The sequence below is a fragment of the Athene cunicularia genome, assembly GCF_003259725.1.
Source record: "Athene cunicularia isolate RWA chromosome 2 unlocalized genomic scaffold, athCun1 chr2_part2, whole genome shotgun sequence".
Lineage (NCBI taxonomy): Eukaryota > Metazoa > Chordata > Aves > Strigiformes > Strigidae > Athene > Athene cunicularia.
Window position 1 is genome coordinate 3,541,039 of NW_020799096.1, and position 24,634 is coordinate 3,565,672.

Here is a 24,634-nt window from a genome sequence, read left to right on the forward strand (position 1 = left end):
AAATGTCTTCTCTCCAAAAGCTTCCATGACAGCCATGCAAGTAGTAGGGCAGTTACTTCTGTGCACAGTAAACAATGGAACTATTATCACATAACATGGAAAGATGCCCCAAAACTCAAGCAAAAGGATCAGGGAAGAATATTAACAGGTGACCTACTGGTTTCAGACTTGCCAAATTTCATTAAAATTGAGGGTAGAAACTAAGGTAATTCTAAAAAAAACCCATAATGGTTTGAAAAGAGTGTCTGGATTTCACTTTCTTGCAAATACTACAAGTACCAAGAAAGCCCTTTTTTTAAAAGCAATGAACTCAAGTTTGCTATCAAATCAAAGAAGGTGGTCAACAGACCCAGGTTGCACTACCAAGTGCAAAACTCCAAGTACGATTGGCAGAATCCCTAAGTGTCTTCAGTAACTGAATCACACAGGTAATATGACAAGACAGGTTAACTGCACAGTGATTATCCGTCCAGTAGAACATTTCCTTCTTGAGAAGAAAAAAAATTTATCTTAAAGCAAATGAGCACTCAGGAATAAGGGTTTTGTCTCAGCTCTTTCAAAGTGAGGCCACCAAGCTAGATGGAAGAGGGTCCTCCCTAATTTGCAGAGCACAGCTGAAGTAGAGGCATCAGGCAGAGAAGACATGTATTGTATTAACTACAGAACAAGTGAAAACCATGAGGAAAAAGCAGTTAAGGCTGAGTGGTCAACCAAAACAAAATGCTAGGACTTCTTGATGAATCAAATTCTTGGTTGCTGCACTCTTAAAAAACATTTCATGGTTTACAGTACTTGATCTATTTATGATGCAGGGAATTATATCTGCTGTCTGTATACCTACCTGCACCGTTTGGAAACATCAGGGGCCGCTATTACTACAAATTTACTGGATCTCAACACCCCTATGCAGAACAAGATCTCTCACATGCCTTTGTGGCTGCTTAGTGTAAAAACACTGAAGTGGTATCTGGCAAAATTTGGACATGGTGCTTGCAATACAATACACGAACATCTAACAGATTTTGACAGCCTTAGCTCGAGGATGTTGTAAAGAGATGATGTACGTAACACACTTCTACATATGTATCTCCAACACCATCTGTTATAATTGCCAATAGCAGCCAGAAGGAAGAAATTGCAATTGCCTATTTCTTCTCTCTCAAGACATCAGAGGAAACAAGTGTTTCCACAAAGGGAATGAGTACCTGACCAGCTAAGAAAAGGAAGAGGGGAAGATGCCCTTTACACCCAGAACACACCGTTCTGCCACACAAACTTGTACTGTTCCTAAAGAAGAGGATGCCCCAGTCAAAGCAGAATTTTGTGAGTGAAAACTTGAAGAGCAATTATTTGGTATATGGGGATCATGCGGAACTAGATGTTAGATGGTACAAAGAGCCACCTGGATGTTCAATTCATAACCTCATTTGTCCCTCCCAGAATGGTCCAACATTTAAGAAAAACCAAAATAACCACAGTCAATACACAGTACATATACAGGAAAAGCAAATGGAAAAGAAAGCTTAAGTAGCCGAAAGGTTACCAGAAAATCTATTTTTTAAAGATTAAAATATAGTTTTCATACAAAGAACTTATTTTAAACATTTAATATTATATAAACATTTCATAAAAGGTTTCTGTTCTTAGCAAAATTGGTTTAGTCAAACCTAACCCATTTGTGTTAGTCATGACACAGTAAACCTCTCCAAAGCCCATACTACGTTTCTCTGCAACCTGATAAAATATTAAAACTACAGTGATCCTGTGACACTAGAAGCAAAAAAAACCCTGCAATTTATAGAGTTTATAGACATCCTGTATTATTATTATTCAGCTACATAAATATCCAAATGCCACTGTTAAAGCAGGGAAGTAAAGTACTTTGCATTCCCATCCATTGCTTACCAATTTTCTGCCAAGGGAATAAACTTTCAGAAATCAAATATTAAAAATTTACACATACAGGCCATGAACATAAAAAACTAAAAAATGTTTGGACTTCAAGTATTCTTAGTGCACTCCTGTATACTATAGAGATTAAAATGGGACGAAGTTGCCTTTGCTAAATAAGTAGATGTTGTTGTCTTCAGTCTGCCTTAAAATATCACACTTAAAATCACAAAACTGCACTGAGTACATAACAAGTTTTTTAGCACCTCAACATCATTCAAGAAGAGAACAGTCTTTACCTAAGGAACAACAATTTCTAAGTTTAAAGAGAGAAAGAGGAGGGACTATGATACAAAAGTCATTTGACATAGCCCAGGAAGTGGTATTTCCCACCTTCCCCAACCTCAATAACTAGTTCACTTCTACAGACCCCTCTTCTTTTAAAATTAATACTCCGAGAAAATTGATTGCCTCTGTGTCTGGTAGTAGAAAAGGTTGTTTCTCTGCAGGTGACCAAGAAAGTTTTCTTTAAAAGCACATTCGCTAATATTTCACTAATCTTTCTCCTCCTCTCTTAAGTGTGAAGCAACTGTCTTCTCTTTATACTGTATACAAGTCAAAGCCTATACTGCAAGAGGAGGAAAATCATTGTTCAACCCTTCCCTTCTTTTCCCAGTCTCTTGGTAGGCGCGTTTACCAATTCACTCGGTCACTGTTTCATTAGAGACTAAGCAAAAAAAATTACAGAATTCAATTCACTGCTTCCCAATTCAGAAGGAAGTATTTTACTATGCTAACAAGACACATAATAGTCACAGACATGTAGATGCCTTCAAAGAACTTCTCATGCGCTTTTTTTGTAAGGGCTTGACTCCCACACCAGCAAGAGCAGAGCTTTACAAAATTCTCAGTTCAGACAGTACTGCCTTCAGCCTCAAAACTGGCATGTCTGACAGAGCAGGCATCCTTTGATAAGCTGTTTTGTTGTTGTTGATTACCTTCTCAGACTAAGATGTGATTAAAAATTTCTTAGAAGTATCTCTCTCAAGTAGTAATGCCTTCCACCGAATAATGCATGTTCTTAACTTTATTGACAGAACATATGATCCTTTCAGTGCCCAGAAGATAACTAAAATCCAGAGCCTCATCAACTAGCTTTTTCTTACATGAGTACAATTTACATTACACTACTTTTCAACTCAGTCCACTGAATCCAACCGGGTCACCCTCCGCTCAGACCCAGAAGACAAACACATCTGAAGGAGACGGAGAATGCCTTGTGTGGTTTGCAATCTATGTTAGTTTTCATTCATAACCTTTACTTATTATCTTTCTAGCACCCTGGTTAGACAAACTCACAGAGAGACCTGGAAGCCTAAGTTCCGCTTCAGAAAGCTGGTCAGAATCTACTGAACATAACAAACTTGCTATGGAAATAAATCACAGAAGCTTAAGCACCTCAAACGTTTACATCATCTTTGGTTTTTTAACTTAAGTTTGATGTGTCTAGGGATGGAGGCAAAGGAAATGAAGCCCTTACTTCCTGCAGATTACTAAGAGATACAACATTTTCATAAGTTAAATTTAAGGATTTTGAACACTTTGTGAGGCCTTAGGAGTCTTTTTTTGAAGAAAGATTTTTTTCCAGTCACGAGGCTTTGAGTTCAGCATTGTGAATAGCTCAACACCAGAAAGGGTACTGGATGCAAGTGAAGAAATTGCCCTTTTTATTTTATTTTATTTCTGAATTAGATTTCTCACCCAGGAACTTATTCCCTGTGGTTGAGTTCCTCCCATCTTCTGACTGAAACATTTGAAATCTTCCCATCATATCACAACAACGTTGGACTGTTCACTTGCTCTACCTCTATGATGCTCTCCCCACTATTATCTACAAAGCTGTACATCATGGAATGACAAAATAATGGGACAAAGCTATACAGGAAAAGAAAGATTTTGTGAGAATACTATTGGACTGGTATTTTTGTTTTGAAACAAAGAACTGTTTAATCAAAGAATACAAGTGCTGGTCTAAAAGTAAAACAAAAAATTGCTCAATTTGTATTTGGTAGCCCATCTTTACTAGTCCAGTTCATTTTTTTCTACTTCTGTGGGTCTTTTGACAAGAATTTCAGAAGAAAAATTTCCCTGTGAAAAAAGAGAATTTAAAAACCACTACAGAAACTGAAAACTAACACAAACTCTAAAACTTTGTCTCAGTTTTCATTCTTAAATGCTTTTCTCAAAACACTTCCCTAAAAAAAAATCATAACTGTTTTTTGATACAACATGAATCACAAATTAAATGGTAGTAAACTTAGAAAAGGGTACCAGTATACCAGTCTTAACGCTCAAAAATCTCTAATTGCATGCAATAACAGTATCTTACCGAGCAACACATCTAAAGTAAGATGATGTGGATTACAATTTTTTTCTGAAAGAAATAAGAAAACCCCACCCCAAAAACTAAAGCTACACCTGCATCTCAACTAATTCAAAAGTTTCACTACTTATCTATCAGAGACTGAAGCAAAAGATGCAGATCATTCTAGATTTTAAAAAAGTACTGTTACCCTTTTGGTTTTGTAGGATAATAACCAGTCGGCTGTAAATTAGGAATGGACAGCAGTTTCAGCTCAGTGTAGGGTAAGTGGACAGGATAAGCTCAAGTACTTACTCAGCTTTTCGTATAATAGGTTAACTGGCAACTCCCACTCAATCCTACTGAGCTCCTTCATTCTAGCACAAGTACAGCTGAATAGTAAATCACAACGGGGAGTGGCTAAGTTGAGAGTAAAATACACTGGCCAAGAAGAATAGTTTCAATGAGCAAATTCCCCACTGCGGGGCCATATAAACACCGTGGTAGCACAATGCAGTGGATGACTTGGGATGCAAATGAGTTAGTGGAGACAGGGAAGGAAATTACTCCATGCAGCTTAAAACAGTAGAGCTGCTGAAAGCCTAAATATAGGCTGAAGGGAGTAGAGCAATACTCAAATAAAATGAGTTCAAGGAAGGACAAGTGCAAAGACAACCTAGCAGAATGGACAGCCTACCACTGAACACAAGGGGGGAAAAAAAACAAACCCTGAAGAAAGCACCAATGCAAACAAACGAAAAAAGCAAAGGCACCCACAAAAGCTACAAATAAATTAATAGTTTACAGTAACCGATTTTTTTGAATCCCTATCAACTACAAAGACACAAAACCTAACTGTTTGTGAACAAAGTTCTTTAGCACAGTACTTGCAATGGACAGAGACAGTGCTCAGTAACCAAACTCCGTTCCCAGTCACTGCAAAGGTCATATTTAATTCTTTCTCTGAATATACGTTCTGCTGTTTGTCAGGTGTCTGAACCCAGAATTCTTCCTGAATTGTCTGTAGCTCTCAGATAGTCTTTGCAAAATCTATTTACCTATTCTTGAGTCAGCCCTTATTACTATGTGATAAAATTGACAGCTTGCTTTTAAAATTATATCTCTTGCAGGGTGGGGGAGGAAGTTACCAGTGCTTCATGATCTGAATTACCACTTCTGAGATGGCAAGGGTGAACTTTAAGATAATGATTCTGATAAAGTCCTCTGTATAGACTGAATCTCAGCAGTTCAGTAAGGAATCTCTTTATCTTTCCAAGTATCTTGAGATTACTGCTACAGTTAATAAAACAGTCCAGAATAATCTTTCATATATACTTTTCACAATGTCTAGAAAAGTAGCTGAAGATTGAGAATATCTGAAAATACACGCAACTTGACACTTCAACAGAATACATTGGTGGTCTTACCTTAATTCTATCAATGCTCTAAATGTTCTTATTTCCATGTTTGAAAGTCTGATCTTTGGATTTTAATCAAGAAACTTGAATAAAAACCTCCCATAAGACAAGCAAAGAACTATGCTTCAGTCTCAGATACCTGAATAAAGCACAAATGTGTTCTTCCATCAGGTGACTAAGAGTTAGTTAGAATAGATGCCTTCAGGTTGCCTGCTTAAGTTAGGAAAACCTTTGAGAGCCACAAAGTAGCAGCATTTGCTCTAGTAAAAAACGTGGGTTAACATTAAACAAGTTGTTTTTGGTAAACAAGGCAGATTTACTTTTAGATAGTTACACCAGTAAATCCGCTAGGATGGATATAATTAGATTAACTTAAATCATGTTAGTGTAATAACTTGTACCAAGTTCTACTCACAGCATAATATGTACCAGCCAATGCATAACTGTTCTGGTCTGTTATCATCACTTACTGGCTTTGTTATCCAAGTTAAAAAACAAATTACCCTGCTAATTGTGACAGCTCTGCCAATAAAACTCAGGGGAAGACCAAACCATGAAAAGCTGTAGTGATTTTAGTTTAGACAAAACTTTTCATCAGCAGAATTACAGGTACCTTGTGTCCGTTTCCTGAGAAAAAACACAATTGCATCTGGAAACAAATAACTCCCCATCCTCAAAAACATCTCTGTTTTGATAAACTTGCCTAAATTTCTAGTGCTTTTCCAAGCACACACCTTGCCTACCAGAGAAACCTCACAAATACATTTTAGGAAAACCATTGGGAGATTACCTTATTGGGTTGCTCAACACATCAGTCTGATGGTTATAATAGTTATTAACTGCATATATGGGAGAGAGGAGGGGGAGAGAAACAGCAGAAAGAACATGTACCAGTCTCTTAAGCCACTGCAATTCATGATTTATTAACTTAAATTAAAATGCCTTTGACTTAAGATGGACTGCCTTTGACAAAGACACTGGGCAGACAATTAGGATCAGTAAACCTATTCAGTTGTTCCAACACCAGCCACTGGAGTTTTTTGAAATAAGTTTCAGACAGAAAAAATATTTTTAAATCATCAGACACAACACTAAACCCAAATAAGTGCCTTTTTTTTTTTTTTTTTTTGGCATGTTTTAAACTAGCTTAGAAGATAATTCAAGTTATAACCAAGTGACTTAGCAGAGTAGAAGAGCCTTTGCTAGAAAGGCCACTTTAAGGAAACTGACAGATTTACTCTGTCATGTTCAGCCCCAGTGACTGACATTCATCCTTAACTGACTTGTCCACCTCAGCTCCTCCAATGCCAAAAGTCATCATCCCTTAGGCACCCAGAAAGTCAGCCAAGCTGAAACAGCTGCATGAACGGAACAAAACAGCAAGCCATCTTCAAATACCTTTATAATACCTTATATTCCTTATCTGCTTATGTTTGAAACTTGGAGGACATGGTTAGAGAACTCCCCCAGAGATGCCTCCTGTATCACACCTGCTTTGTAACATTCCTCTTAACATGCCAGAGCCACTGCACATGAAGAGAAGTTTCCACCCAGGCAGTGAGTGTGCTGTCTCTGAGCACTGAGATGCTAAGCCCATCTCTCCATACAATTACTGAGCCCAGGAAAGAACAGAAGCAGGAAGGACAAGAAGAAATTGGGAGGGAGCTATGCTTACAAGGAAGGTGGTGGTACAAGGTGTTCAACTATTAGGATAGTATCTCAACCCCTGAGGTGTGCCACATTAGTCTGGAGCAAATACAGAACTCCTGTACTAAGAGGAAGCACAAAATATTTCGTATGTGGACTGAAGAGACTTAAGATCACTGTGCCAGCACAAACACCTTAAAATCTGGAGATGCTCTTGAGCATGAAAATGCCTTTGGAATTGTTACTGAACATTACACTCTCAGAGAAATTTAGTCAGTAGTATTTGAAGCTGATTACCAACACTGAATTCACAGTTTCAGCAGCTTCAGCCTCCATTCCTATGTAGCACAGTTTCATGGGTGTAAAAGATTAATACTACCTCTTATTCTCACAGGCATGCTATGAAGATCAATTAAATTCACAAGCATTAGTGACACAAAACAGGACAGTTATACAACAAATATATTGATAGTGTTTTACTTAGTATGGGGTTTGGACGGAATACATTAGATATGACCAAACCCTGGGTGTGGAGAAAAACAAGCAGTTCCACAAGCAGCAAGAATAGAGATACTAGATTTCTTTTAGGCTTACCTCACTATTGCTTAATGTCTGTTTCTACTCATCTGGAAGCTCATACAGTTGTCTTTCAAATCATGCACAACGTTCATGCTCACATAGTAATCTTTCAAAGCACTCATGTATTTTTTTTTTCTCTATTGGCACTCATTTTTCACAAATACTTAAAAGAACATACATCTGAGACCCTGGCTCGTTTGTCCAGTTTCAACATGTGAGTTTTAAAGTTATGCTAATTTTGTAAGTATTAACATGATTAGTCTTATTTTCAGTTTTTAATATAGCTTTCTAATGACATAATATTTACATTTTACTTTAATTGGTTCCTAGTTTTACACCTGAAAGGAGAAAATTGCACTCATTATTTTACATTACAGAAATTACTGAGAACAACCAGGAACACAAACAGTTCATTTGTACCATATATCATTTGTGCTGCAAACCAGAATGGTTCTCAATACTGTGATTTTTGAACTGTGGTTTCAGAAATTTCAGAAAAATAGTATTTTCGTTACTGTTGTCACTTCTATTCAATTGTGCATTTTTTACTGAAACAATTTAAATAGATATTGTATTAAAATAACTAGAAATACCATTTCCCACCACTTCCCATCATCACAAACTACACAGTGTTTTTGTTTTAGATAACACATTTTTATCTTGTACTTCTAAAAGTTCAGTAATGCAAGACAAAAGGTCAAAATGATTTGATTTTAATGTATTGTCTTTCTCTTCTGTTTTTAAGAACATTACATATATTTGTTGCAAGTAATATTCACACCTTTGGTGAAAATTCTCTCCTCAAATTATAAAAATAATTTGAATCTCATGCTTCTACATTCCCTGCCTCTCTTATTTGAGAGCATACAGAATTGCAGAAAGAAATGAAACAGGTTTAAGACACTTCCCACTCTCCCTGCCCTACAAAGAGGAATCACACCTGCTACTTTGCAAAGCAACAATGCAGGAAATGTTTCAGAATGGGTCTTTGATTACTCCAGCACAGGCACAGTCCATAGGACTCAAGGAGGCATGGTCAGCTCATTTCAACCCAGATTCCTCTTCCCTCCTTTTTTTTCCTCTGGATTCACCCATATGAAAATATAAACAAACTGCTTCCCCTTCTTACTGCTTGAAAAAAACAAAACAGTATCCAATGTTAGCAAACTAAACAAGGGGTGGGTTGTCTTCCTTATTCCCATCGCTGCCTGGTACTACCATGACTGCTAGTAAGCTGTTTGGGACTACAACACAGGGCAGGGGTGTCTGAAGAAGGTTACACAGTGTGGTGAGCTCTTATCTCCAGACCTCTTAATTTCTGCTCTACTGCTACTTTCTTCCTATTTTATCCATTTCTAAGCTGGTTTCTAGGCTATGAGCCTTTTGAGAGAAGACTATAAGATACTGTATCGTGCTTGTAACAACATGATAAATCCTCCAATCTAATTGAAGCTTCTAGAAATTACTGCAAAATAAAGCTGTATGAAATATCTGCAAACTGTCCTTGGGTGACATATAGAAAACAGACTCTAACAAACAGTAATTATGGATATATATATATATATATAGAGAGAGAGAGAGAGAGAGAGAGAGAGAGTGTCTCTGAGGGTATATGTATAGGTGTATGTACATATATGTTTATAATTTATTGTGTTTATTTTCATTGAGATTCATCATTAAGGTTGATTTTCCAATCCATCTTCTTGAGGCCAGGTGCAATGGTTAAGTATCTGTTAAAGGAATAGAAACCCCAGTGACTGGACAAGCATTTATAATGGCCAAGAACAGACCACTCATCACGTGCAAGAAAACCCTCTCCTTAATCGCTGTTCAGGGGAGTAAAGAACAACAACAAAATCCAACAACTCTCAGAGAAGTGGGAAAATTGCAAGTCCTCCTACTTCCCTGAACTCTGGGTTACGTTAAAATAGCAGCAGTTCACGACTGCAGGACTGCAACCCAGCAATTCCACGGGCAAGGATCTTTCAGAGTGGAAGTTAACTGACAATCACTGTGGGGACAAGGAAGGAAACAAGAGATTCTGTAACAAATCCTCTGATTCAGACTCTGATACTCAAGGCTGATCTCAGAAAGACAAAAAGGCTGATTTCAGTTGGATCTTGCAGAATAATTCTTGAATTTCACAACCACCTGGAAACCAAACAGGGAGGGAAGTACGAGAGAATGTCAGGGATGCTTTGCTGACCAGTATTATCTCAGAGCAGTTTTATGTCATGCAAAGGGCCAGTACATAACAATGGGGAGAAAAAAAATCCTAGTCTATTTTGTATGACAAATACAGCACTGAGGAAATCACTTAACAAGAGCTAAACAAGCAACAGAGGAAAGACTCCTGAACTTATTTTCTGAAAAACTTGAAAGGTAAAAGAAACCAAAACACGTTGGGCATTGATTACTATAAAGTTTTTTTCGTGCAAGTAAACACAGAACTGTCTTCATGAGTCTGAAGAAGACAATCGATACAGCAAGCATGAATTTACCCTGTTTCAACTCTATTCATTAACAAATTGTATTTACAGTTCCACAATTATTGAAGTCTTTTTAACAAATGTTTCTTAACTACAGTATGTAGTTTTAATTAGGTTACTTTCACCTGGTTAAGCTTTCAGAAGGCAAGTATCTATTTTTCAGTACCACATTTGTTTTATGCAGAGTCTTTCCATTTAAACTGTTTCCTATGAAAGTCTCTAAACACTTCAAAATGTCTTCTGTTAGGAATTAAAGCCAAGAAAAGCAAATCAGTACCATTTTTAATACTTCTCAAAGAGCAGTACTGCTATGATTGAGAAGGGGAAAAAAGCATTACCATGCTGATAGAACACACTGCAGACAGATACACAAACTAAACTTAAATCTCCTAAAGGTGGAAATAGATTTCTATAGTTAACAATGTTCTTGTAGTTAAGAAAAACACATACAGAGTTATTATAATTCTCACAGCCGCCTTTTGCCAAAATTGTTCACCTGGCTCACCCAAGTTTTCAAGTTACTTGATTTCTACCTAAAAGGAGGTATTTTTAATGTCTTTTCAGCAATCAATTAATTTCGGGGCCTTTTTTTTTTTTTTTTTTAATTCTTTTCAAGAATTAAGACTATTCTGAAACTGAAGGTTCGTTCAAATAATGCCAGCATCAAACCTCAAACTGGCACAGTTGAAATCTTCACTGAAGACCAGATCCTTTGAATGGTTTAAGAAAAGAAGGCAACATCACAATTTTTATGTTGGGGAAAAAAATGGTTTTGCATGCACATATTTTTTTAAATAGGAAAAAAAAACCCACCCCTGGATGTCCTTGGGATTTCACTTCATATTCTTCATGCTTAGCATCAACATTCTTACTCACAATTATCTTTTTAAACAGAAGTTACAATAATTCTGACATTTAAATTAATAACATCCCCTTTGCTGGTTTATTAATGGATGATTCATCCTAAAGCAACATAGGTTGTTTCAAAAAGTGTAACGTTATTAGTGTTAAACAATAAGCAACGTATAACAACACTAGCAGGCCAATACATGATGGGTTTAAAAAAGCCAACAAACCACAGGTAAAAATATATAATGGAGTATCTTTCCACTGAAAATATCTGCAAAAAGTACAGTCCACCTTATTTCAAATTACAATGCTAAGAATAAAGCTCCAGCCCTACAGAGGTCCTCATAAAACATACAACAGAAAGTTAATATAAACTTTTGTCATTATTGCTTTTCATCAGTAAGCTTTACTTCCAAACGCCACATGGCTCTACAGAAGTATCACCATTCCTACATTTAATCCATTTTAAAGACTACTGACTTAAATTGACATTTCAGGAAAAGAAAGGAGCCAGTCTTCTTGTTGAAGTACCGACTGAGGTTTCCTGCTAACATCTAGATTACATAAAGCCTGTGAATAGTATTCAAGCAAACAATTCCCTAGAAGACTTGGAAGAGGATCTCACATTTGCAAGAGAACTTGCCAAAGACCTGTAAGAGATCTTGAACAATGCAGAGACAAAAATATAGTTTATTTGGCTAACATACTCAAGTCTTTTTGTTCTGTAAATTATCATGTCCCTTACAAATAAAAAGCTGCTTGCCAGACTGCCAAGAAAAAGCCCATGAGTACCCATTCCTGGAAGGTGAGAACACACACGGTGCACATTATCAGTAAGAAGGCCTTAGAGCAAAGAGCTACTTCCAGAGGTTCTGCCACTCGAATGAAATTCTGAAAGCATGTGTGTCAGAAGGGAGTAGATCAGCTGCGTGTTTCCTGGCAAAGGACTAACTCAGGGAAGTGTATTGACCATGGAATAAGAAATGCGCCAAACTAAGCACTGCCCCATTAGGTTGAAGACCTATCACTTCTCATTCATCACAAGCAAGAAGGTCAGTGCCTGAACACCTCCAAGCAGTAAAGTCAGATGAGAAACAGCCTGCTGGATTTCTGATTCAGGGCAGTACAACACTGAGGCTGTCTGCTCTGATACTTTTCTGGCAAGCTGTCTTCTACAGCCTTAATCCCACCTGTCACCAAATGTACAAGTGCTACAAGCTCTCCCATCTCTACTGCCAACAGGAAAAGATCTTGCAGAGTCATTCCCAGCACAAGGACAGAGAACTGCAGCTCAAGTATGAGAATGCTATTGCTAATGTACATACCTGTTTCACCTGCCTTCATGGACAATGACTTTGCATTTTCAGAAATGCTAACTACGTACATTTCTTAGATTAAGTGGAAAGTGCCCACCATGGTGAAACAAATCTATTCTTGCATATTGAATGGGTCCTTTCACCTGAACAGAGTATCCAGTACCCAGTCGGTGGTGGAATTACCCACTTCTTCAATAAGAAGCATCTCCATTTCATATCATGAAAAGCTCTGCACACATGCATCTGAGGTATAATTCAGCAGATATCAGCATAAAACAAGCAGTATGGCTAAGAAGTTTAATTTTCTTAGCCTCAAGACAGGGTAGTCTCCTCTCCCTCTTGAAACAAAGAAAAAGCTGTACCTTCTTTATTGTCATCTACAGCTGATTGGTAAAGACATCTTTCTAAAGCAATACGCTAGGCAAATGATCTCTGGAATGTAAAAGGCACTTTAAATTAATGGAACTTGCAGTAATCTCAGCCTATGCTCAACACAATTTCTATCTGTACTAGCAATTCTGCCTAATCACAGAAGCCTGAAGAGAAGAAACTGCAGTGAAGAACTGCTTCAGCTGCAGGTCACTGACATGACTCGTGAGATTTTTGTGAAAAGAAAAGAAAAACAACACAGTTAATGGAGCTGCTGCTACTTCTTCCTCCAAGGCTGAACTGCAACTTCTTAATATGCATACACATATGTATAAAAGAGTCAGACAAGCCTTAGGCAAGCAGGACCAACAGGTGTCAGAGCCATCAGGTGAGCAGTTACGAGACTGAAATCGCTGTAGCCAGCGCTTAGGAGAGAAAGGTGGGAAATGACATGCCCATTGATTATAGACTTGGAATGCAGTGGTGAGCAGAAGGATTTGGGACTGCAGGGTAAGGCAAAGCCTTAATAAATCAGCAAGAGAGACAACTTCCAGAACCACAGATTGGCTCCATAAAGATGGCAATTTTGAGGCTGGAGGAAAGTCTCAGGTGTCCTTTAGGCACCTGCAAAGCAGAACCTAGAGAAAGAGGCTGCAGAAGACCATCAAGATTGGTTTGCAGCAACAAAGATCTGTGAAGTCTCAAGATAAGCACAACAGGATGTCCTAACTGGACTCTTCAAAGACCATGATTCTCTGTGAAATAAAGCTCTCTAAAAGCAGCCTTTTATCCTGTGATGACAGTGTGCCTCTAGACGCTTAGCCTGTGCACGTACACCTCTCAAGTAGCCATTTCTGACTAATGTTGAGTGGGGCAGTGGACTATACAGACCTCTTGTCTGACCTACTACCATAGTTCATATGAATAATATCACGGGAAATTCCTCACTTCTGGAAGAGACTGACTTGATTGACTTATTTATTAAATATATTTTGCATTTATACTAATGTTCTTTATTAGACTAGAAGATGCAGGACTTGTAAACATTGTGCAGAAGGGTAAGGCTCTCATAGAGAGCACAGACATGTAACATTTCTAACTGATAGCAAGCTTGTTACTAGACAGTACTGGTTTACACACTGGCAACCTCAAAAAAAATCACGGAGACGGAGAAAAACATTGGAAGATAACAATAATGAGCAGCAGGAGTAAAATGAAGACAAATATTAGCTGCTAAAACTGAAAACAGTGATAATAGCCTTGCTGATCAATGGTGACAAATGAAAAACGCTAAAAAGAAAAGATTGAGGGTCAACTCAAGGAAAACTTGAAAGGAAAAAAAAAAAACCCTGAAGAAGAATTAAACTAAGAAGCACATAGTTATATGTAATGAGATAAATCTGTGCACAAGCAGATTAATCAACCTGTACAAGTTTCTCCCTGATAGACAATCAGAGAAAAAAGTAGAGGTAGTCGAGAACAACTGAAGACTGGAAGACAAATTTCCACCTTCTATCCATTTGGTTAAGAATACAAGGCACAACCTCTTTCCTACAAGTAAGGCAAAAATTCTCCATGGTCAAGCACCTGAGTAAGTCTGCAGAACCACGCCATAGATGCACATACAGAGAAGCATGCAAAGAATAATTTAATCAACATTATAACCCAAAAATTTCAAAGTTCTGGCTAGAGACATACTGACAGAATGAAAAAAGACGGGAAGTGGATGTACACGTGAACAATCCTCAGTATTTTCCAGAGTTGAAAGGAGACAGTCTAAAGCAAGGAATGACCAAAGTGCTCTGGTTCTGGGCATGATTAAATTTTCTCCTTATTCCATGTATTTCTTCATTTTACCTTTCTGAAGTTTGGCAATATAGGAAAAAGGAACAACAATGTAATGAAAAGGAGGAAAAACAATACTGCAGAATAGGTAAAGTGAAAGTCTACATGTAAAAACAATTCTACATTAAAAGAACATCTATACTTAATAAAACATTATTAAAAGAAGCATATACTGAAAGAAACAGGGATCCTAACTATTTAGTTTTGTTACAATTCATTTTAGTCTTGCATGCAAAAATCACCACACTTCAGGCTAAAAGAGATTAAAATATTATTACTATTGATTTGTGTAATAATAAATACAAAAGAGTCAATTTCAAGAGATAACTTCATTTAGGAAGTCTTTTAGGTAGTACCTTCTGATTCATACTGCCATCATTTTGAGTATACTATGGCGGCGTTGATCCCACCCTATGAGAATCTTTTCAATTTTATTAGGAATTCTGAAGATCACATTAGAGAAACAATAAAAAAACATTAGCTATATTTTATTAACATGAAAATACTTAATGCAGCTTGTATCTTCTTTCAAATCTTTGCTTTGCAGTTCCATAAAGGAATGTTACATGAATAGGAACATGAAAAAGACTTTTACTTATTCATAAAAAAGCCATACCCTGAAGCATGGTGTATTTCCACTTAATTACCTATTTTTCTGAAGGTGTACAAGAACTATGAAAAAACCTGTCACTTCCTTAGCAGTAAAGAGTTGCTTTTGTTAGATTACCCCCGCCCTAAAAAAATGCGGATTTCCATGTTCAAAGATTATAATTAGTAAGCATCATCATTATACTGCTTTAAAGTCTACCATGCAAAAAAATCCTGTCAAGGGTTCTGGCCCTCATTTTTTTTCTCTTTCACAACCGATTTCACAATACTCTGATTTCACAATACTCTCAACAGTTTAAAGAATAATAATAGAAGTCACTCAGGTGTAATAGACACCACTGTTGAGGTATATGGTTGATGGCTAGTCCTTTCTGCCATGTGAAACAGTGCAGACCTACAGTAAAAATTTCATCTACACAGACCTATTACAGAATTTCACAGTATATTCATATATACAGTGAGGTGTGGATTCTAGAGACACCCATATATTAATTTCACCAACACAACTGCTATCTCCAGATATTAATTTTATTTATAGCATGAGACTAAACATACATTCACAAAAACAGACCTGCACACACCTTTACATATTAATAATTACAGAAAACAGGGTCCCTTACTGTTTTCAGCTCTGCAAAAATACTGCAGTCATGAATTAAACATCACCTTCCAAAGTTCTCAGTTTTGTGCCTGCTCTGACAAGATTTCTGGGAACACTGATTAGAATCTGAATAGCTTTACATTACCTCCAACCTTAGGCCCACCAGCTGATCCTGGCTTTCTTGCACTGTTTGAAGGATTTCCTGGCTTTTTAGGTGCCGGAACCTTGAAGGCTGAAGCAGCTGATGATGGCCTATTTCCATCCACTGACTCTTCATCGTCAAAGCTTTTGTCTAGAAAACAATACATTAAATAAAAATACAACTATTAGAATGGATGCATATTTACTTCCTAATCAGCTATTCTGCTTCGGATTTTATAGACATTCACAAAATGTATAAATAAAGCCCAGTATTTATCACTTTGTCCTCTCTCTCTGACCTAGGAATAAAATGACAAGTGAGAAATAAACGGCATTTTCTACATATGAAGTTCTTACAAAAATATTATTTTGCCTTCATAATTAACCACGGTAAAACTGAGCATAAAAATGAATCCTACACATTCGTCGCCACAAAGGGAAAATATCTTTGCACAGATTGAATATTTTTGCCCATTTCTGAATATCTTCCCCAAAGGAAAGCCCTTAATACAATTTTTATCATTCTAGTCTACCAAAGACAAATGCTTCTCCTTTTTCTTCTTTTACTCATGCATGCATTTTCTGCTACACATCCTCCCACAATGTGTCTAACCAGCACTCCCTGTCTCTTTCCTTCCACCCAGATTTTTCAACTTACAATCACAGATCCTCTTGCAGATCAGCCGCCTCATTCCTCTGATAGCTCTTCAATCCCCTCACCCTAGGACAGACCCAGCACCTGACATGGCCACATGCAGTAAATTCTCAATACTAATCAAAGATTCTATCAAAAACTGCTCGCAAACACCCTAGATCCACCACTGAGATTTGTGCCGGCATCTTTCTCTCCCTTCCCCGCACTAGGTGCCGCACAACCAATGAGCTGCAAGGTGACATCATCTTCTGGGAGCCACCGCCAGAGGAAAAGGTGAAAATTCTCCATGCAAATAAATTCATTCCCACACACAGTATTTGCCACTATTCCAATCCTTCATTAAAAAAATTAGACAGGCAGACAATACTCCAGGGTTTGCACTCCTCTGTCCTGTAATTTCAGGTTTGTGTATTTTTAATCAAGAAATAAATTCACCTCTAGCGACTAAAGAAAATAGTCTAAATTAAAAATATTTAGCCTTCAAAAAAAACAAAGCCCAGCATATTCCAACAGTAGAATGCAACCATTTCTCAATCCACTTCAGGAAGTAGGATTTATCTATAAGCTTGAGCACAGAAAACATAACAGCCTATGGTTGCTATAATAAATAAAATGGGCGAGGCTGAGACACAGCTGCACTACAGTAATGAAAGACCAATTTAGCATATTACCTGCTCTAAAACCTACCAGTTCTAGGAAAAAAAAAAAAAATTAATTGCAAAGCTTTATCATCTCTGGAATAGTGACTATTTACCCTTTGCTTATTCAGAACTTGCTCACAGTGAAATGTCAACTACACTTAATAATACAGCCTCCCAAAGGAAGGCAGCTTTCATTAAAAGGGTAAAGCAAGGTTTTTGTCCAGCAGCATTTGCAGCACCACCAAACGTTATAGCACCCCACGGTTAACATGTCCGAGATGACTGCTGCTATAGTTAGTACATTTTCCTAGCATTGGTGAGAAGCTGTGCATTGCACTAACAAATCTTCATGATTAAAGAAGAAACAAACCACCACAAGAAACATCTGGATGTATATTGGCAATTTTCACTGACATTACTTCCTTCTCTCCTACAAACACTGCTTTTTAAGAGAATCTTGCTAAGAATAATCATGTTTGGATATGTAAACTCTCAGAATCAGGGAAAAGGCATCAGCCCACTCCCGCTCAGCATACGGGCTGAGGCAGAATACATTTTGATTCCTGCTGCTTTTACTCTTAGGATCTTAAATAGAACCAGACATCAAGATTTTGAACAGGGAAAACCACTGATCCAAATGCCAGATTAACTGTAATGAACCAAACACTATAATAGAAGTGTAAATAGTAATGGCATATATCTAGGATAACCTGCAACCTTACAGGTAATTTTAAAATAGCACTAAGGAATATCTTGTAGATTTTTAAACAGCGTGAATGGATCAACACTGACAAACGAATATGCTAATAGCAAAACTGATTAAAAGTGAAAATAAAGCTCTTCAAATAAAAATGGTTTTGTTGCTGCATTTTGAATTTGGTATCAAAACAGGCTAGACTTTCATGTTACTATCCAACAGCACTACAATGCAGCATTGATATGCAAATACTGCACAAGAAACCTTCGAAAAAATAAAATTATTTGCAGTACAATCTTAAAAATAGTAAGTGAGCATTTAGTCATTTACGCAAAACCTCCCAATCAAAAAAACCTAAACAACCCAAAACAACAGTGTACTTTGGAAACCAAAAGCTCAGATAAATTAATTTTATTGTTACCAAGCTATTCATTAAGGAGCACTGAACATGGAGAATTGCAGAAGTTACTGCTCAGCCCCAAAATGCACAAATAGAATTTCAGAAATACGCAAAGGCAGACATTCCCAGCTACTGACATGACGTGTAAATTATAGGACAATATATTAAACAATGGTCTTGGTAATACTGCCAAATTATTTTGCCTAGTTAAAGAGTGTTTTTTTCCATACATTTAACACATTGTTAACACTGGATTAAAAACCCATGCTATGAGACAGTTTCATACAGTTTCTTAGTCCATATAAACCTCCCAGGATTTTTTTTTTTTTTTAAATGAGGTGTTTTCAGTGACGCAGAACTGGTCTTAACCACTGATAAACAGGCGTTCTTAACTGGACTTTTCATTATTTGTGTTAAAATAAATTAAAAATTGATGTACAGCCACTAAAGTGTTAAAAAAATTATAGCACAGTACGATAAACAAAATTAATGGGTGAAAAGGATATGTTTTAATCCTATTAAGGCTAAAGTGATAACACATTTGAGTTTCTTTTGTTGTGGGTTTGTTTGTTTTTAAATAAACATGAAGAGGAAAATTTTGTACTATCTTTTACAAAAACCATTTTCCCCACCCTTTTGGGCCTTTTCACTTTTATTTCCCTAGGCTTTAACAACAACATAACCCCAAGTTATCTCTAGGGACATGCCATTTTCAGAAAGATGCTTAATAGTACTTGTGAAGATCTGAAACCTGAAGTCTGTTTATAGCAGTGAATGAAACAAAGACATTGTGTTTGCTTCTGGTATGAGGTGCTTTCCATATGCTCTCATGTGCAATGATACACTTTTTTGTAGCCCTCATAGAAGCATTTCCATATACTTCAGCACAGAGAAACCCCAGCTCAAGGTAGAACCGTTATTCCACAGGGTATAATCAAGGTGCAGTTCTGCCCAAGCCACCTGAGCCAAACTCGTTTACTAAGTGCCTTTGGTTAGCCAACGGCGCAGGGCTGGAGCTCCTGACCACCAACAGGCAGAGCTTGAGGACAGTTGTACTGCCATTACCAAACTGTCTGTAATATTAGTTTCGTGCAGTCTGCAAAGAAAATTGATTTCTACAACAGAAGTCATAAAAGCCTGCATATAATTGATATTTCACAACAAATTGATCTGAAGGATACAAACACTTTTTCATTCTAGAATGGTTAGGTAAATCTTATTCTAGGTAATTTTAGAGGCTGAACACTTTCAGCGTATCAAATTTTACATATGTAAATAAACCTGACAGCTGAGAAAGCGCAATCCAAACAGCATTTTCCAACAAAGCTCTAAGCCACTTAAAAACAGAAATAAAAAGCTGTATGAATTGCTAGCAACATACAGAACATTTAAATGAAAAACACCACCAGTGATGTCACTGAACCTCAATTAAATCTCACAAGACTGTTCTTGTACTTGGTATCTTCATTTTACATCACAATGGGTAAGGAGAGTTTTCAAAGTAAGCACACCCCACAGAGAAGAGCTTGGAATCTAAATCTAGTATTGCCAAAAGCTCCTGAAGAAACCTGATGTGCCACAGAAGTTCTTACTCTGGTACAAGTTCTCTTCCAGATGAACAACTTTGAAGCAGAAAAAAAGAAAAATAACAAAAGTCAAGAAAATGCGGTTTTTATATTCAGAAAGCTAGAAACACAACATTCAACTTCCAAGGATTAGAAGTTTTCTAAAATACAGGAAAGAGATGTGTATCGCAGAGTAGTGTCTTGCAGGTACTATGCAGCAAAGGAACAGGTATCAAAGAACTGCTGTGCATTTCTACAAAACATTTCTGAGGAGTCAAAGGAATGTTTCTAGTAAAAAAACCCATCAAACCAATCTGCAGAACTCATCAGACCCTAGGGTTTACCACACTTTCAGAACTTGGGGTTTACCAAAGTTATTCTAAGATTAAATCCAGACACACCTGTTCAATTAGAAACACAGACCAAAACTCTGAACTATTGCAAAGGTTTAAATACTAAAAATCTTAAGAAACAAACTATGTAATATAAACTAAAAATAACTAAGAGATATGTCATATCTTTGTGCCTTGTAACATTACTCTTGGGGGCCTGATTACTGATATGCAGTTGCTGGTTTTTAAAGTATTTAGAGATATCAAAGGCTGAACATATACGATCAAACTTGATATTTGAACATTCTAGTACTCCCAATGTTAAAAACTGCTAAACAACCTATTTACTGTGATTTGGCTATAGTGCAATAAGGGTACTTACAGACGTATCCAGATACAAAGGAGAAGCCAAAACTTTTCATATCTTGAGAGAAAAATATTTTATTTTTAAAGAAAATTAAATTAAAATATATTACTGCAACTCAAGCCTTTACTTTAGCTGGTCTTAAGTTTCATAGAACTAATGTGACATTTAATATCTAGCATTTTGTAAGTTAAAGTCAATAACTGAAGAAATACAGAATCATCTACATGGCTGCAGAAACAGATCTATATTCTACTTGTGCTACTCAGGAGCAGCCAATCAGAAGTTTACAGTAGATGGACAACAGTCAAACCAGAGAACATAGTCTCTTTAACAAAACTGCTTTTAAACTTTGACTTCTGTTAAAAACGTGCCCTTCCTATATCTGTTTTCCTTTCAAGTACTGCTAACAGATACTAAATGTTTTTGAACTACTAACAGTTCCTCCTTCACACCACAAACTGTTTAGAATGACACGACTGCAAAATCTTGCCCAAGCAAAACAATGACAAGTAGATGAACTCCTTACGTTTTCCAAGTCACTCCCACATCCTGGGCCTACCAAAACACCAACTGCCAACTTCCCTTCAGTGACTGACAAACATAGATGCCATCAATTACTTGGAACATCTGGGACTGGATCAGTAGCTCAATTCCAGATGAACTGGTGCAGCCAACAACAACTCCTGTCAAGCATGAAAATGAAGCCGCAAGCACTACAGATGCGTCAGGTTAGTTGATCCTTCTAATCCATACTTCAAGCCAATGCCCCACATCATTTAGTGAGCACTTTATCCCTTACACATCAGGCATTCCATACAGCTCGAACCTGTTTGTCCTGACACAAAGGACAGGATTCATTTGCCTAAGCACAGTCATCTAAAACCAGTTTAGACAGTCCTGGGTATCCTGTCTGGCCACCAGCGGACATTCCAGAAGGGCATGGATCTCTTGCGGGTCTCGTGTCATGCTTGTTTGCTCCCTGTGGCTAGTGTGGATACTGCAAGGCACCTCAAGTGGCACTGGATCCCTATGTCTGGGCAGCTGAATTGCACTCAAGATGCTGTACATCTACCATAATGGCACAGTTACTGGACATTCTCCCTCTGGGGCAGCAGACAGAGGGATCTTGAACCATTAGGACACAAATTCTCATTCAAAACCAAAACTCTGCTCCCCACAATGATGGGGCATGGTTCTTCAGAAGATGACGAAGTGTAGTAACAGGAGTAGCATGAGGCCACTTACTGATGGATTTAACTTTACTCTGTGGTTCCTCCTGTTTCTCTTTGCATTCCTGGAAGTGACAACTGTACCTATGATTCAGTGCTGGCAAATGGTTCTCATGTTCTGTGCAACATGTCCTGGTGCTCATCAACAAAAATCACAAGCTCTTACCAAAAGACTCCTTTTTCCTCTGTAAACTCACGGGGGAGAATAAAAAATGACAATGACAGAAGTAGCTAAGTAAGACAACTTGGCTCAAAAAAAACCCCAAGGTACTAAAGCCAATTGTAAAGTCAAACATATTTCTTCACATGCTTGGTTTTCAGACAGTTCCAGTGGACTAGTGTCTTTGGGAAAAGAAGAAAAAAAAAAAAAAAAAAAAAAAAAAAATATTTCAGTTAAATCTATGCTGTTGATCCTATCTCGAATTTTGATAAAGTTCCCCTAACTTTTCAACAAGCAAAGCAGAGTATGGCTCTCCTACATTCCATTGATCAGCTACAGCTCACTGACGAAGACTCATGCCAGATGTACCCTTTTTATTGTTGTTCTGGATCGTTTTTTTCTAAATATGAATCTAAGTGAATAGGGCAAAAGAAAAGGGTCAAACTGAAAAGATCAGACTAGACCTGACAGAGAATTTTAGAAAATAAATATTTAGGAGTGGTAATGGTACTTGACACAGTAATTATCCACATTTCTAACAGGCCTATTCTAATGATACTAATAATTTATCCATTTCCCAATAGTTTCACGAAGGAGTATGTTCAGAAAAGATTTAATTCAGAAAAAAATATAACATATTCCTGTAGTATTTTCCTGACCCCAAAGAAAAGCTAGTCTCACAGTTCATCTTACTATTGTCTGGCTGAAAGACAAGACTTAAATACAGGTTTCAAACAAAGCTGCAACAAGCCAGAGTAAGCAACTGAGCTAATGTGGTTCACAAGCAAAACCCAATTTAACCCAATTTCTAGTTCTGTAATATCTCCTTTAAACCTAAGTCCTTTTCTCATTTTTACCTACTAAGGTTGAAGACAGTTTCTGCAAATCTTGCTGTATTTTTTACCTTTGCAGCATCTCTAAAATTATTTCCACAGTCCGGTGAAATTTGTTAAAATAAATAAATATCCTTTTAGTCACCTCTGAATTCTTGCAATCAGACTTTCCTCTGTTAGCATTCCCAAATGCTACTCAAGAGAGTAACTTACTGAATACTGGATGTGCAATCAACATTACTGTAGTTCAGAAATCACCAACTTCGCTTTACTTACAGCTTTGCTCAGGCATGTTCAGTAGCCTTCTGAATCAACACCTAACAGTCTATAACCTATTAGTAACCAAACCACAATTTTATCAGAAAAGGGGGAAGAGCAAGGTAGCCAGGGTCTTCAGAATTCCCGGCAAGGCAACATCTAAAATAGGATTCAAGATTAAATACCAAGATTTTAAAAAGTGCCTATGTACTGTTATTGTTCAACATTTGTCCTATGTTACGATGTTAGGCCACACTGCACTACGCCCAGCACTGAAATGTAAACAAGTAATGTGTCTTTTGGGCAGGGGGAAGGAAAAAAGTAGAGAAAGAACACAGACACGCTTGGCAGAAGAAATTGAAGACTGATCATTTCTGACAATTTAAACACATTATAGGTTGACTCAGTAGCGGTAACACAGAAGCTGATGGGAACACACCTCTGCTTTAGTCTACCTCAAGTGAAATATGCCTACCTCAGCACAAGTGTATTGCTCTCCTATGAAATATTAGAAGTAAAGCTGAGAAGGGCAGTTAACTTGTGAAGTAATCAAGACCTCTGGTAAATGAATGACTACTCCCATAGAAAGTGTTACTACTCAGACACTGATTAAAATGAAATTAGGTGGTTCGCTTAAAATAGTTAATAGCCAAAAAGAATGTAAAGGCTTGGAAAGAATTTTTACTTGACGTCTGGTAAATCTGTGAGCTGTTAAACAGACTCATCATTGGTGTCAAAAGTTAGGGTTTAATTAACTGTTGCAGCCTGCCTAAATTCAGACCTCATTTTTGGCCTAACACTTCACTCTGTTGTTTAAGTTGCCCCCTAAAAAAGCTATAACATCAAGTAATTTTTTTAAGAGTAAATCCCACTACTCACCTTTAAAATATGCTCTAACTCAACAACTAGTCTTTACACAGTAGGCCTTGTTTTATTACTGTCTTTGTTACCTAGGCTCCAGAAGTAATTTTATTTCTTTCTCTACAAATTTCCTTTGCTTCTAGAACATCAAGTATCTACTTTCGATAGCACCAATATTTTCTTCCATGAATCTAATGATCTATTTCAAAACCAATTTATTATGAAAACACATTATATTTAGAATCCACTATGCATAAATTACAATACCAAGACTAGCAACACTGATGTATTTAAATTCAGAAAAATGAAGATACGGGACCATCATCTTAGTATTTGTAGGTAAGTCAATCAAACAACTGATACCCATTGAGGAAGAAACCATTTGTGGCATTTCCGATACTTAATTCATTCACACAGAAACATTTAAGAGATTTTTCAAACTCTCAATTACATCACAGCCAAGGTAATACAAGCTGACATAAGGGCCATTTGATATGTATCGTATAATATCAATAAGAAGG

The 24,634-nt window shown here is 37.1% G+C and overlaps 1 protein-coding gene across 28 annotated transcripts in view; it reads right to left on the reverse strand.

The window, feature by feature from the left end:
• Window positions 1-24,634, reverse strand: part of CLASP2 (cytoplasmic linker associated protein 2) — a 154,598-nt gene that overhangs the window by 77,192 nt on the left and 52,772 nt on the right. For 25 of the 28 annotated variants that reach the window (XM_026843924.1, XM_026843947.1, XM_026843946.1 and 22 more), the window contains one exon: window positions 16,120-16,266. In XM_026843924.1, the coding sequence (XP_026699725.1) occupies window positions 16,120-16,266 (147 nt within the window). Of the gene's footprint in view, window positions 1-16,119; window positions 16,267-16,773; window positions 17,134-24,634 lie in introns of those variants that run through there. The other 3 variants (XM_026843949.1, XM_026843952.1, XM_026843950.1) reach the window with 3 other exon arrangements.